This window comes from Natator depressus, chromosome 9 (assembly GCF_965152275.1).
Source record: "Natator depressus isolate rNatDep1 chromosome 9, rNatDep2.hap1, whole genome shotgun sequence".
Lineage (NCBI taxonomy): Eukaryota > Metazoa > Chordata > Testudines > Cheloniidae > Natator > Natator depressus.
The window spans coordinates 52,002,194-52,018,110 of NC_134242.1; the positions used below are offsets into that span (position 1 = coordinate 52,002,194).

The following is a 15,917-nucleotide window of genomic DNA, read 5'->3' on the forward strand; positions in this document are numbered from 1 at the left end:
GCACCCAGCTGCCATTACATTTCAGTAATAGCTGGTTCCTATCTCCCTTAAGCCCCTTTGAAAATCCTAGCTGCTGCTAATCCATTTGTACCCACAATTAAGCATGTGCATTATCCTGCTGGTATACAGACATCTAGCTTGATTCAAACATGTGCAATCTGCATGGGCACATATGACACTTTGTTGAACATGCAATATAAAGGCATAGATTTGGAGGAGAGGCTGAGGGTCTCTTGCATCTGTGGCATGTTCAGTTGAGTTTATTCAGTTTTTCACTATGGCAAAGCCCAAAATAACAGAGCCAAAGGAGAAAGAAAAGACACAGGTTTGGAGGTGACAGAGCTATGGAGTTTCTCCCCTAGCTATAGGCCTCAATTCTAATCCTCTTGTGTTCATAGGAGAAACCCTCACATACATGTTCATAGCAGACTACTGGTTGTGTGGTTTCACTGGAGCAATCTAGGGAACTAGCGTCCATCATGTGACGTCCTGGAAGTTCATAAAGAGTAGTAGTAATAGCTATTACGGGCCCGATCCTGCACTGGTGTAAATCAACAGAGCTCTGTTGTTTTCAGTGGGGCTACTCACATGCTTAAATATTTTGCTGGATCAGAGGCAGAATGCTCAGCACCTTGCAGGACTGAGCCCATGGCATGTTACTCTAGAGGAGGTACAAATGGGCTGGAAATCAGAGAGAACAGACTGCCTTTGGGAGATTTCTGAACTTACGGCTTCTGGGCATGTTAGACTACCACAAGAAAAGCCTTTCTTTGCCAATTTCAGCACTTCCCTGAAGGAATGGGGAGTGTTGTGAGAATGAAAAATAATCCCCCCACCTTATGATTTTTTAAGGTTAACTGGCAATTTTTCATGCTAAGAAACAAAGACAAGTTGGAACCGGAGGAATGGATCCAAATATCCTTAGCTGTTGTGTAACTTTGGAGAAAGAGCTAGACCTTTTGGTACAATGTACTGAACTGAGGAAAGGACCCTGAACACCTCCATTCACTGCTTGGCCTGATTTCTGGACCCATCTGCCCTGAAGAGATTTAGATCAGGTTTAAAATGTTCTGAGATCTGGGGAATGTTTCATGTCACTTCTTAGTTGATTTGAAGCAGTTTGTTCATCTCTTAGAGTGACTTACCGAATATACAACTAATAAACTGTTATACAGAGTAGGAGAGAGCACGTACAGAACGGATAGCTTCTTTCTAATCTCCTTATTTTAGTCTGTTCTTTGCATCTTTTATTGATGTTATTCAGAGAAGTGTCATACAAATGATTAAAGAGCTGGGGGATTGATTTACAGGAGGGAAGAGTCAAAGAGTTAAATGTGTAGGGCTTGTGAAATGAGAGCAAGGGAGCAGAGGCTGGAGGGACATAATCTATAAGAATCTGAAGGGGGTAAGTGCCACAGACGAAGTGGAAAGATTTAGGGCTGAAGAAGGAGAGGCTGGAAGTAGTGGGATGAAACTGAAACACCGGGGCTGAATACTGGGAAAATCTTCCTGTGAGGGAGGCCTGTTAGAGTGTGAAATAGTCTCTGGAAGGAAAGAGCGGACATTCCATTGAGTGACTGGTTAAAAAAATGCCTGGACCAAGGGTGTGTCTATGCTGCAGTTTGAGGGGTTTATTGCCAGTCGGGTAGACATACCGCGCTAACGTTACCCTTGCTAGAATGGCTAACAATAGCAGTATCGAGGTGGTAGTGCAGGCTCCAGCAACATGAGTAGCTCCCCAGTGGCTGTGTGCAGCCCACACTGAAGCTCCCCCTGCCACGTGTACACTGGTATTTTCAGCCATGCTAGCATGCGTGTGTCTAATTGAGCTGCACTCGCACCTTGGATTGCAGCGTAGACCACCCCAGTGAGCAGAGAGTGGAGTGTAGGCAACAACCCCGGACTGGCCAGGAGAGGGACTAGAGCAGCTGGCCTGACAGTTCTCTTCCATCCTTCATTTCTATGTGCATGTGAGTTCCGTGGCACTCAGATCACATCCCCTCCCCCATCTCTGTGCGTACCCTCATACAGCACACACACGCTAGTGTGACATACTTCCCAGCTCAGCCAGAACAGACTCTTAGCAAGCTCTCCTGTGGTGAGAGGCATGGGGTCAGGAAGGGGTTAACATTCATGTTCTCCCCTGGCTGGCATGCAAATAATCCAAGCCACATACAGATGCGGGGAAATGCAGTTAAATGGTGGAGGAGAAAACAGAGATAAGAGATTTAAAACAGATTACTCCTCCAGCTGGCAATTAATCAAACATCACTATAAATCACCTGGCTCTTGCCACACTGCCCTTCTGGGAGCTGGGGTTTGGAGAGACAGGTTTATTTAATCCAATTACAGCTTGAGCTGCAAGTGAAGCCTCTCTCTCTCTTACCCCCTCCTTTTGCCACACACTTACCATCTGTCAGCGTTTGGAAGCACATTTTCCCGCTGTATTTCCCATAGCCAGCCACTGTCCGGGCTCGCACCTGCACCACATACACCATGCCAGGCCTCAGCCCCTCGATCCTGGCCGTGTTGGTTTGACTCTTGGCCACGGATGAATTGTACTCGTTGTGGTCCTGGGGGAACAGCAAAGAAAGGCTGGTGTCGATCAAAGGGAGGGAATGGCACGGTTCCAGAGCAACGGTAGTCCCATCCAATGGCCACCCCAGGGTTCTACTCAGGCATGAGGCTGATCTACTGGTGGAATGGGAATACTGGGGTTAAAGCGTTACTGCTCCAGTCACCCCACTCCAAGCATTCTGCACTGAAAATACAGAGCACTGAAGGAAAATGCACATGGCCATATTGTCACTAATGAAATGCGTGCCTTATATTAATATATATATATGTGTGTGTGTGTGTCTATATGTATACAGTGCGGTAGCTAAACACATTGCACACGGGTGTCACACTGCCAACCTGCCATGGCTTCTTTGAAAGACCGCTTGCAGGTATAAGCTGTATCAACTGGAGGTGGCAGATCTGGACAATGAAGTGACCTCTGCTTCCTCTCTCAAGGCCATTGCAGCACACACACCCCAGCTCACAATCTGCAAGTATGGTTCTTTACATGAGCCAATAATCTGTCCCCAGAGCCAGGGCCGGCCTTTGGGGTGGGTCGTCTGATCCTCTGCCCAGGGTGGCCTGCCAAAGAGGGTGCAGTGAGCAGGGTTTGGATTCCCACCTGACCTGCCACGGCAGACGAGCAGCAGCGCTGGAGAGGGGGCCGGGGGGAGAGACCCCAGCTGCAGGGGGCAGTTGGATGACCAGCCGTCAGAGCCAGGTGACTCCTCCAGAGCAGGGGTGCCCCTCCTCCCCCCTGCTCCACATGTGCAGCCGCTGGTGTCCCTGCCCCACTGCCCTTCCTTGTCCTCCACAAGGCCGACCCTGGCCACTCTGCTGGGGGAGGGGGGGCTGTTGTCGGGGTGTCCTCCTCCACTCCCCCATGCACCCAATTTCCACTGAGTTGGGGTGACTGGACAGGGGGAATCTGTGCGTGTGCTGCTGCCTCTCTGGGTCCGGAGCTGCTGGCAGCTGCTTGTGTTTGAACACAAGCCTTCAGGCTCCTGCCCCTGAGTGCTTTCACACACACACACACACACACACACACACACACACACACACACAGACAGAGTCCCCCCCAACACACATTAACACCAGGGCTCCCTGCATTCTGGTCACTTCCCCACCTGGGCTGTGCTGAGGCATCAGCAGCTGTTGCTCTCCTGCCCTCTCCTTACGCACAGGGCGGAGGAGCAGCAGTCCAGGGGGCAGGGAGCACCAATGCCAGCTGCTTTGTGCATGCAGGTGGGTCAGTTTCCCCCCGTGGGTGCAGGAGGAGGATGCAGGGGTTAGGGGCTCAGGAGGGAGGTGCAAGCGGTAGGACTGAAGAGGGCACAGTGAAGGGGCTAGGGGCACAGGAGAGAGGTGCAGGGGGTGGGAGTGAATGGGGTGCAGGGGTTGGGGCACAGGAGGGGAGTGTAGGGGTTGGGGTGAAGGGGACACAGTGGAGGGGTTTGGTGCACAGGAGGGAAGTGCAGGGGTAGGAGTGAAGGGAGTGCAGGGATTGGGGCACAGGAGGGGGCAGTGGTTGGCGTGAAGGGGGCACAGTGCAGGGGTTAGGGGCTCAGGAAGGGAATGCAGGGGTTGGGGTGAAGGGGGCAGTGCAGGGGTTAGGGGTGCAGGAGGGAGGTGCAGGGATTAGGGGTGAAGGTTGCACAGTACAGGGCTTAGTGGGGAAGGGAGGATGGGGGACCAGCGGCAATGGGGGGCACCATGCCCATGAGGCCCAGGGGCACCAAAATGCAAGTTCACCCAGGGTGCCATTTTCCCTCAGGCCGGCTCTGCCCAGAGCAACAGCCTGTGGGTTAAAGGACACAACTGCCTCCTGCAACAGACTTTTCCTCTGAGAGATCAGGAGAGACTGCAGAAGTGAGTAAGGAAAGCACACACATCAGCAAATGGGGACGAAGACAAGTCTTTCCTTCTCCCTTCCTGCCCCCCCATCTTGTCCAGTTAGATTGCAAGGTCATTGGGGCATATGTGCATGCACAGCACCTAGCACAACAGGGTCCTGGTCTCAGCTGAGGTCTCAAAGCACTACCACACTACAAACACGAATGCGTTTGCTGGTGCAGTGAGCACTGTTTGTCACCCTGTTTGTCACCTAGATTCAAATCTTAAATGGGGTCACTAAGGAAAAGTCGGTTTGACCTGTCTTCTCCTAGCCCTGCTTGTCCACGTGACAGGAGGGGTGCACAGGTCAGCACTTGACCAGCTGCGGAGCAGAAAGGAATTATGGAGGCTGAGCCATGTGGTGTTGGACTAGCAGGTGTGGAGTGGGAAGCAGCCAAGGAACGAGCCCCTTGAAGTGAATGGCCGGAGCTGGTGTTGGAGGAAACCTGCTCAGCACCATTTTGCGCTCTATACCTGGCTAACAAGGGGTATTGCTCCCTCCCTTTAAAAACACATAGAACAAATGCTTGGACATGGCTCTTCTACACGCGTCCTCTCATCCAGCACACTAGGCTTTGTTCAGACTCTCAGGTCATGTTGTAACTCAAGTTAATTCACTGCTCGACTTATGCTGCACCTAGACCAGAAACAGACATTTCTGTCCTGGAACAAATGCTGGTGGTGTGTCTGGATTAGCATTTACGATTGTCTTACAGAACTTTAGTTAGTTCACATTCAATTAACTCAACATGACCCAAAACTCTAGTCTAGGCAAAGCCAGCAGCAGTGTCACTTATGCCCCCTCATACCCATACCTCACACCCAATTTACCTGCCAGGGCTGGGTGTTATCTCTCATGATAAAACTTTGTTGAGTTATCCAAGGACCTAATCCTAACCCCACTGTACTCAATGGGTCTTTCCACTGAGTTCAATGGGTGGTGGCTCAGGCCCATAATTAACAATCCACAACAAGGAAAAAAATACAGAAGCATTTCAGAGCCTGGAGTGTCTGTCCCCACCCCAGCCTTCTTCCCCTGCTTTCATTCAGGCTTACGGTGGCTGGTCGTGAGCCCACAGTGCTGCTGATCTCGGGGTGGCAGATCCGGCTCACCTTCTCATAGTAACGGATCTCGTAGTCCAGGATGATGCCATTGGGCTGCTCTGGCTGAGGCCACGACAGTGTGATGCTCCTCATGGTGGCACTTACCTGGTGCATGATGGGAACTGTGGAGGGAGCTGTGGAGAAAGGAGAAAACAGGAAATATAAGAGAAGTGAAAATTAACTCATGGATGGGGGGAATAATGTGATCTGAAGAGAGGGTGAAAATAAAATGTCAGAGAGCCATCCTGGGGGGTGAGGAGGGAAAGAAGAGAATGGGAAGAAAGGAGCAAATGGCGAGAGGTTGGAAGGAAGGAGGATGAGATATTATACAGCATAAGAACATGAGAATGGCCTTGCGAGTCAGACCAATGGTCCATCTAGCCCAGTATCCTGTCTATGACAGTGGGGCCAGTGCCAGACGCTCCAGAGGGAATGAACAGAACAGGGCAACTTCAAGTGATCCACCCCCTTGGTCCAGTCCCAGCTTCTGGCAGGTTCATCCTTTTCTATGTGAAGAAGTACTTCCTAATCTGTGTTTTAAACCTGCTGCCTATTCATTAATACAACTCACTGCACTAACACCACCTATTTAAAGGGACCAAGAGAAAATGTTTTCAGTGTTGTAGAAACCAGATAACACAGAGAATTCAACCTTAAAGAATGGAATATAAAGAAAGAGGCATATGTACTGTAGCTGTAGCAAAGGGGGATAAATAGGTGTAGAAAGCAGAATCAAAAGACAGATTCAGTATATGGGTAACCAAGAGTTATGATGATGGTTTATTGTTTGTTGATGGCCAGCGGTGCGCTTGGTGCAGCGGAGAAAATAAAGAAGAGAACTCAGTCCCTGCTCCATGAATAATCAAAATCAATCTCTAACAATAATGGAATTGATCTAATCAATCTAGACAATGCTAGAAGACAGACTGATGTATGAAAAGAGGGAGAAACAGAGAACAATAATCAAACAAAAAAGGCCATTGACCAAGACTTTCCCTCCACCCTATTTCACATAGCAGAGTGCTCCCAGCAGGGCCAGCTGCTCTTTGGTCCCAGTCCTGTGAGTGTGAAACATCACAACACCTTTTTGCAGTAACTGGGAGTTCCAATCACATAGGGAGCTGGGATCAGGCCCTCACACTGAGATGTACTGCCATTATTTTAACACTGAGCTCCCACAAAAATGCCCCCATTTGCCTATCATTGGCCCCACGCCTTGGTGTGTAGGGGCTGCAGGCAGGAAGAGTGGTGTGTATGGTTCCCTAGGAAATATTTTGCAAATACGTGTCATCTGGGGCAGTTTGGCGCATTCCAGAGGCAAGTCACTTGCTCTTCAACCATGTCTTAAAAAGTCCCAAACACAAGTCCTCTCTGGGAAGAGTGAGTGAGCAGTGTCGCGGGGTGTGTGTGTGTGTGTGTGTGTGCTGAATTCCACTGGAGGTGGAGAACTCACCCCACCCCTCCCTTTGCCAAGTTAACAAGAGGCTTACATGTTTATTTGCTATTATTGCAACACTATGCATGAAATGAGAGCAGTGTGTCAATAAAACTGGTTAAATATTTAAACTGATAATTATTTTTAATTAGAGATTTCGAATTCTGAGTGCTCAGTCTCACCAGGAACAGTCAATAACTCATAGCGAGCAAAGCAGCAAATTCAGAGGACATTTCCCAGGGGGTGAACAAAACACAGCTTCCCCATTCCATTAACCGTGACAGAGGTTAGAGCTACCCAGTCTAAACCTCTATCTGTCAGGTTGCCTCTTGTCTGATACTTGGATTGTAAGCACCGGGCTGTCTTTTGTTCAGAGTCTGTACAGCACTTGGCACAGTGGGGTTTTGGGCCAGGACTAAGGCTCCCAGGTGCTATTGCAATACAAACAAATTATAACAACAATAAACTTTGGCAGGACAATATTTCCACTTAACTATCCAGGCTGCTAAGTCCCCAGTAAGGTTCCAGGACAGGGTCTCACTGAGCACCCAGAGCATGGGCATAGTTTGTGGAAGGGGGTAAGCGGGCTTTGTCCCCCAAACAGGGCCAGACTTATGGGTGGGCATTGTGGGCAACCATCCAAGGTGTCATGGTCAGGAGGCGAGGCTCGGTGCATTTAATTTAATGCACCAGGACAGGCCCCTGCCAGCTGGGGAACTGGCTTCAGTGTGTCTGAGACGTCCCATGCTGTGTTTGTGTTTGTGTAGTGTGTGCATGTGCGTGTGTGTGTATACACAGAAACACATGTCGCTGGGTCAGCCCCTCTCAGATTCCTAGCATTTCATGTGCCCTCACAGACAAGAACACGGACATACAAACACGGGCATATGTGTGTAGACATATGCACAGTTCCACTCACTCAGCTTGTTCTACCATGATAAGCTACACCCACATAACCAAAGGGAAATGGAGACTGAGCCCTCAGGGTCCCTGTTCGAGACCTGAACAAACATCGGGGCAGGCACCTGGCCCCATGGGCCAGTGGTAACCCCACTGTGGGCCCAGCACTGCAAGCCTCGGGTATGCGCGGAATTCCACTCCCACCCACCACAGCCCCGCTGGCTGGGCTGGCGCTGCCCCCGCAAATATAGAAGTCACACTGTGCCTATGGCCCAGAAGAAAATCCCCAGAAGCTTTAGTACCTACAGAAGGTAAAAGGAACCACAAAGATCCCAGGGGAATATTTTTACAGCTCTGTTATTCTATGGAGCAGCCATCAAACTGAACCAAAAAGAGTTGGTTTGTGGATGCAGGGAGTGTTAACAATCACCTCTGCCCTTTTATGCCTGGCTCAGGGCTTGCCCCATTAGCTTGGCTGAAGGTACAAAAGGAAAAAGAGGAAAGGCCAAGCCGAATGTCAAATCGAAGAAAGAAGCAGATCTCATTAATCCTGAGCCAGCCAAGCAGGAGGCAGAATAATCCTCTCAGAGGTTCAGGGCCTCTACCCTGCTCTCCACTTGAAGTTCAAAGTTAGTCTTCGCTGGGCTATGAAAAGCAAGATGGGCATGATCCAGGAAGAGCATTTCTGCAGCTAAAATGGTGAGAGATGTGCTGGAAGGCACTTGAAGAGTTAATACTAGGCCTCACCATCCCCAGAAGCAGTGCTGACTTCCTGTCTCACATCTACATAATTACAACACCACTTCTGTCTGTAGCCACACAGGCCTCTTTGTACTCCTTGCTCCTGCCTGCCTCACAATGGGACACCCTCATCTTCCAGTTCAACCCCTTGGCCACTTTCCGAAGTTAATCTTTTGCACTTGTGCTCTGACTCCCTTAGCTCTCCTTACATCCCCTTGACAGAGCTCTAAGGCTGTCTAACCTAGTATAACTTGCATGCCAAAGAACTGGTAGAAGATGGAAGATGGTCTATGTGGAAGTAGGGTGACTTTACTGTACATCTTCCTACACTCTCTTCTGGCTCCTTGCCTTGCAAATTACTCCGGATTAGGCTAGTGTAGACATTATTGGAGGGGGCACACCAGCAGGTTGCTCTATGGGAGTGTACTTGGTGGAAGGGTTTGTTTACACATCACCTCTGAATCTGGCCCTATGAATCCAAGGGAACCTCAAGGCCAGATTGGCCAAGCAGTACATCTGAAGGGAGGCTAAGTTAGCAAAACATGCACACCGAGAGGACGGGAAGAAAGTGCAAATTACAGTAACTTTCTTCATCACTCACCCTCATCTCGGAATTCGGTTCCGCATATTCATTCTCCAAACACTCTGAATTCCCTGATGGTGAATCTGCACATCACTCAGGCAACACAACATGCGTTTCATTAAACAAGTTAATTTCTTGTCTGGTCCTCTGGGGACATCAAAGCCTCGTATGCCAAAGCCCACTGAAACATGTGGGGAAGGCTCAGGAGAAGCTAATCCTCAGAGTCCAAGTGCAGAGCTCCCCACCCCCTCGTCCTTGGGGAGCTGGGATGCCAGCAGCTTCACTGACAAGGAGAAACATTCCCATTACTATAAATCGGGGTGGCCAACCTGTGGCTCTGGAGCCACTCTTCAGAAGTTAATATGCAGCTCCCTGTATAGGCTCCGACTCTGGGGCTGGAGCTACAGGCGCCAACTTTCCAATGGGCCGGGGGGTTCTCACTGCTTAACCCCTGGCTCTGCCACTGGCCCTGCCCCCACTCCACCCCTTCCTCACCCCCTCCTCTGAGCCTGCCATGCCCTCGCTCCTCCCCCCCCCCCAGCCTCCTGCACGCCACGGAACAGCTGATCAGGAGGTGCAGGGAGGGAGGGGGAGGCGCTGATCGGCGGGGCTGCCATGGGCGGAGGTGCTGGGAGCTGGGAGCTGATGGGGGGCTGCTGATGCATTACTGTGGCTCTTTGGCAAGGTACATTGGTAAATTCTGACTCCTTCTCAGGCTCAGGTTGGCCACCCCTGCTATAAATCATCCGTGACCTCACCACTAACCAAGTAGCAGCACATGGAGTAATTTTCCAAACAGCTCTCAGACGCTAACAACTTTCAGCTACTCGTGAGCTCACCAACACTTGAATTGTCATCCAGAGGTGTATGGCTTGGTATGACAACCTCCTGCCCCAGCCGGCCCCCTCAGATGTTGGTAAATCCTGCTTGGCCAGGGAAGAGATTAATTTTTTCTCCTAGTGGAATGTTTCACTCTGGTAGGGATGTCTCTGTTCAAAACAAATGAGCATATACTAATTCTGGGGGCATCACCAGCTGAGCAAATAAATAGCTGCATATTGGTTCTGCCCACTCCTCAGACGAGGGGCAATGCTTGACTGTCAGGTATCACATACATTCAGAGACACTGCAGGTAGGATCTTCAATATTACACCCCTCTCTCCTTGTTTATGCAAGGAGTAACATCCCACACTAATCCTGGTACTCTGGAAATTGAAGGCCCCTTGAATAGCTAACATGAAATACCTTGGCACTCACTTGTGGAGGTAGACGCACAATTCCCTCCTTTACAGAGCAGCTGAATGTGGTCTATGCCCTGCCCCCATGGACAGCCTGGGGCTCCAAAGCCCTTGCAAAATGTACCCTACCCTGCCAAGCCTTCTGTTCTACCTCTGCCCTGGATAGATACTGCCATCTGTGGAACAGGCCTAATGGGCTTCTGCGTTAATCACCTGGGGAAAGCAGTGGGTGTCGCTGCTTCTTCCACTTCCATGAACACGGCCCGTTCCACAGATGGCCCAGTATGATAACTGTGGTCTGGCTCCAGCCACTGACATCAGTTCCCTAACCCATCTCCCCTCCCTAAAGCGCATTGGTACATAATATCAGCCATATGACTCTCACAAATAACACAGCGCGCCGATTTGCTTACAAACAAATGCCCTTATTAAGAGAAGAATCCTACACGTATTTGTAACCCCCTACAAGAGAGCTATGGAGCAGCATAAGGATTTCTTAGCAGTGTCTATGATGTGAGCTTTATGTCTCGTTTCTTTTCCTTCTGAGGGTTGTGTCTATACACATAGCACAATCTCTATTTGCTACGAACATCAGACCTTCGAAAAAATGCTTTCTACAAAATACATGTGCAAATCTATCATACCACACAGGCCAGGTTCTTTATTCCAGCTGAGTCCCACTGTGTGCAGCGTGGGGTGAGGGGCACCAGGGAATCACAACTCTCTGATTCTTTGCCTGGCTCTGCCTAAATCCCAATGCAGGTTAAAGTAACCTGGGGGGCTCCTCTAACCTGCACCCGTTGAAAACAGTTTCCAAAGAGCTGTCTGACAGCTGACAACAGCTGGAACCCGCAAAGGGTGACCAGACATCCTGGTATTATTGGGACAGTCCCGATTTTAACCCATTTGTTCCGCGTCCTGACCACACATCGGTTGGGATGCCTTTTGTCCGGGTATTGGGGACAGATCGCTCACCATCACTGCCAAAGTCCCGGGGCTGGCGTGGCGGCGCTTCCTGGGGCAGCCCCCGGTGGCACACGCGCCTGCCCGCCAGCAGGAGCCTGCAGTGCGGGCGGCCCCTGGGCGCAGAGGCGGAGAAGGTCTCAGCGTGCTGCACCAGCTCCCTCCTGCCCAATCAGAGCTGCAGGGGCGGGGCTTGCAGGTGCCAGCAGTGGGCAGGGAGCCCTCCGCCACCCCACCCCACCTGACCCTAGGAGCCAGAGGGATCTGCCAGATGCTTCCTGGGAGCCGCCCCACGTAAGCACCACTGGGACTCCCCACCTTGCCCCCCGGCAGGTCCCTCTCGCTCTTAGGGTCATGGCAGGGGAGCAGGGGGCTCTCTGTGCGCTGCCGGCGCCTGCAAGCCCCGCTCCGCGGCTCCAGCAGCTCCCATTGGCGCTTTTCCCGGTCAATGGGAGCCACAGAGCTCGCAGTTGTGGTGGGCGCAGCATGTGGAGACCCCTCGGCCGCCCCTGATCCCAGGAGCCAGAGGGACCTGCCAGATCCTTCCCAGGAGCTGCCCCAGGTAGTCACTGCCAGGACCCCCCACCCCTAGCAGGTCCCTCTGGCTCTTAGGGTCGGGGTAGGGGGCTCTGCGGGCTGCTCCCACCTGCAAGCCCCACTCAACAGCTCTGGCAGTTCCCAGTGGTGCTTTTCCCGGCCAATGGGAGCCACAGAGTTCGTGCTTGTGGTGGGTGCAGCATGTGAAGCATCTGGAGACCCCCCTCGCCGCTCTGACCCTAGGAGCCAGAGATCTCCCAGCAGGGCTTGTGAGTGCGGCCAGGGAAGAGGGCATGGTGTGATGGAGTGAGTGTCTGGGAGGTGTGTGTAGGGTGCTGGGCTGTGAGGGTGTGGAGGGTGCTGGGCAGTAGGGGGGGGTGTGTGTTTTGGGGTGCTAGGCAGTGGGGGCCTGTTGGGGGGTGCTGGGCAGTGGGGGAGATCTTTGCGTGTCAGGGCACTGGGCAGTGGGGGTCTGTGTGGGGCATTGTTTAGTTGTGGTGCTGGGGCTGTGGGAAAGGGCACTGGGAGGGAGGGAGGAGAAATCTGTGCCCCTGGCCCCGCAGCTTCTGTTGGGGGCTAGAGCTGGGGCCATGAGTCCTTGCCCCATGGCTTGTGGTGCGGGCTGCAGCAGGAGCCATATACCCCTCTTGCAGCTTCCTAGGGCTGTGTGCCCCCTCTCATGGCTGGTCGGGGCTGTGCACCTGTGGCTCTCTTCCCACCCCCGCTCGCCCAGTGTGTCCTGATATTTCACCCTTGCGATCTGGTCACCCTAAACCCGCACACCCCTCCCATCCTCATCAAGCCCCCTAACACCAAGGCTGGAGTGGCACCTTAGGGGCCAGTGACATCAGCTTTATGTTATCTGAAAACTCCCCCGCATGGGACACTGGCCCCCATGCACTACCAGTGTGATTTCAAAGGGCCAGAAATGTAAAGCAAATCTGGTTCTAAATATCCATACATATCCATTCCTACAAAAAAATCTACATGAAGGGAATATGAACACTGCAAGCTTAAAGAACTGGAGTGCTTGTGGCACCTTAGAGACTAACAAATTTATTAGAGCATAAGCTTTCGTGGGCCACAGCTCACTTCATCGGATGCATAGAATGGAACAATGCTTAATACACCCAAGTCAGGCAATGGCAGTGTGACTCTTTGCACACGCGCTCCCCTTCCTGTGAACCCACATAGGCTGGGACACAATTTGGGTACCCAAGTCTGCATGCACAGCTTAAACACTCATGCTGGAAACACTGGCGCCATCCATGTGCCCTTCTGCATTTTTAAGAGACCATAAAAACAAGCCACATCGGATTGCCACATTGCACCCCCCATACACAGAAGGTAACACCAGCTATGAAAAACTTATCCTACAGATGGAAAATATATATTCTTGCTGCATGGATGAGTGAGTTTAGCCCCTTATTTTATGCTCTTCTTCCTGCTCTCGGGCTCTGAAGGTGGTGCCTCTTAGGGAATTCACTGAACCGCAAACTCCCGGCTCTGGGAAGCTGTCTTTCCCTTCCAGCAGGAGATGTTTATGGTCCAGCACTGCCTTTGTTTACCCAGCACATTTAATCCTTCATTTTTTATCTTTCCACATCCGCTCAGAGAAGATGTTAATTTTCTGAAATTAAACACTTAGCTTGATTGCTGTTTTGTTAATTGCTGCATTCGCAACCCCCCTTGGTGCTCCTGCCTGTTTAACATGGAGAATGCTGTGAAAATGATCAGCACCAAATTGGTGCTCAGGTGGTTGGATGGCAGCTCCTAAGCCTCTCCATGCCTACTTGTTCCGATGCAGCGACCAGCCTTGATCCAGCCAAGCAGAAGCACTGGACCACACTAGAGAAGGGCAAATCTTTCAACAGCCATGACAGGTGCAGGGTTACAGAAAGAACCAGGAAAACTGTTCTCCCCTTTTACTAGTTTTGGGATGCACTTGGAAGTGGGGGACTGAGAGTGTAGGCTAGAGGCCAAGAAGGTGTGATGCAAGCTTCCCTGAAGCTTGCCAATACTCCATACGCTTGAGTGCTCCTTGCTATTCTAGGCTCAGTTCTCTCTTCGGCATTGGCTGCAAAATGTGCCAGACTCCTTGGTGAGTTTCTAAAGTTCAGAAATAGCTATTCAGGTTAGGATGACCTCACAAAACTTATTTCACCTTTTACCTGCAATGAATTTGAGGCTAGGCCAGCAGGATCTTAGGCTGTAAGAAGAGAGATTACTGGCAAGACAAAGGAAACGCAGATGCCATTATCCTCGCCCCTTCTGAGCATGGCATTCCATAAGAATGTGCACACTTTGTAGAAATTCATGGAAGTGGGGTTAGACAAACAGAGGGCAGGCAGGTCTTTGCTCCGGTGATAGGCTGAAGTGCTCAAGGGCAGAGTTTTCAAAAGAACTCAGCATGGGCCTTGCTCTGCTCTCACTCAGGTGAATGGCAAAACACCCACCAGCTCCAACAGCAGGAGAGGTAGGCCAGTGCTGGGCCCTTTTGAATGTTCTACTCTAAATCAATCCAGTTTGGAAAGCGGAAAGCTTTGGGGAGAGAGAAATCTTCTTTCAGGGCATACCAAAACCAGGTCTTGGAGAAGGCACTGTTTGAACTAGGCAGCACCAGGAAACCAGGTAGATATTCCTGGACAGTGAAAAATAGCATAACATAAAGATTGTAGGTTAAACACCTCGAAGATCCTTCCCCACCACCCCCCAGGTATGACATCAGCATGTTAGGATCTTTCACTCCCAGATGCACTAGTAAAACCCACATCCTTTAGGTTCAAGGAGCAATGGAGAGTTACTTGAACACCCAGTCATATCTCAGGTTGGCGATGAGATCCACAGTTTTATGAGGGTAACTCTTTTTCACATGCTGATCACCATATTTGGGGGTGGGAAGCAATTTCTCGCCCCCACGGTGCAATGGCAGGGACCAAGCAGAAGTTGCCTTCCCTGCAAGCACCAGGGCCAGGTCAGCAAGCCCCCTTTGGTCAATTTCATAATAGTGCATCAGGCATGTACTGCCCCTTCTGCCCTCTCTGTGTCCAGTGCTCTCCTGGCAGGGGGGAGCCCCTGCTGCGGGCTGTGCCTAAATGCCACTTTTGAGCCTGAATTACATAGACATGTGTGCAGACTGGAGGGCATCTTCCTGAGTGACTCTTGCACAAGTCACAGTATGTGATATGGAAACTCCTTCCCTCACATGGGTGTCCAGCGCAAGGTCATGCAAGTCCGACAGCTGGTGCCCAGCTCCTGAAGTCAGAAGAAGAGCCATCATGTCACAGAGAGTAAGAGTACTTTTTGCAAAAGCACCTGCGTGACTTAGGAACCTAAGTCCCACTGAAAACCCAGAAGACTTGAGGCCGCTAAGTCATGGTGCCGCCTTTGAAAAATTTACCCTCACTCACTTCCCTCTACCCAGATTTAAACTCAGGCTCTGGAGTCAATTATTTCTCTGAGAAGTAGAGCTTATCCCAGGGAAAGGAGGAGCAAAGCAGGAAACCTGCTTCAGCCTCCTTGCTGAGAGAAGCAGCAGAAAATTTAATAACAAAGTACTCTAGTTTGCCCTCCCTTGCACTCTGGCAGCCCTATTAGTTTCAATGGGGTTGGCTAGGTAGGTGTAACTCAAGGCAGATTTTGGTTCAGAAAGGAAATGTCTCGGAAATTCCCTTTCTTATTCTTTTTCTCTTTTTCCTGTCTCTTCTTTTTCCCCATTCCCTGCTGCTATCTTTTTCCTTCTCTCCTTTTAATTGTCCTGCCTTTTCCCCTTTCTCTTTTTCTCCCTCTGATAGGTCAGTCTGTTTAGCTCCTTCATCTCTCCCTCTGTTGCTGCTAGTGCTATGGTTTGGGGCTGTCCTTGGACATCTCCCTCTTGTGCAGACTAGAAGAATCACAAAGGAAGACTGTAGACAACAAGCACTATGGGCCCTCAGAAACTTTAAAGACACTTGAAAATGAGGCT

At 50.8% G+C, this 15,917-nt stretch overlaps 1 protein-coding gene across 6 annotated transcripts in view; it reads right to left on the reverse strand.

Moving 5' to 3' along the window:
* The window catches only part of EPHB1 (EPH receptor B1), a 402,223-nt gene that overhangs the window by 122,175 nt on the left and 264,131 nt on the right, over positions 1-15,917 (reverse strand). For 4 of the 6 annotated variants that reach the window (XM_074964154.1, XM_074964156.1, XM_074964153.1 and 1 more), the window contains 2 exons: positions 5,509-5,690; positions 2,411-2,573 (listed from right to left, as the gene is read on the reverse strand). In XM_074964154.1, the coding sequence (XP_074820255.1) occupies positions 2,411-2,573; positions 5,509-5,690 (345 nt within the window). The remainder of the gene's footprint in view (positions 1-2,410; positions 2,574-5,508; positions 5,691-15,917) is intronic. The other 2 variants (XM_074964158.1, XM_074964157.1) reach the window with 1 other exon arrangement.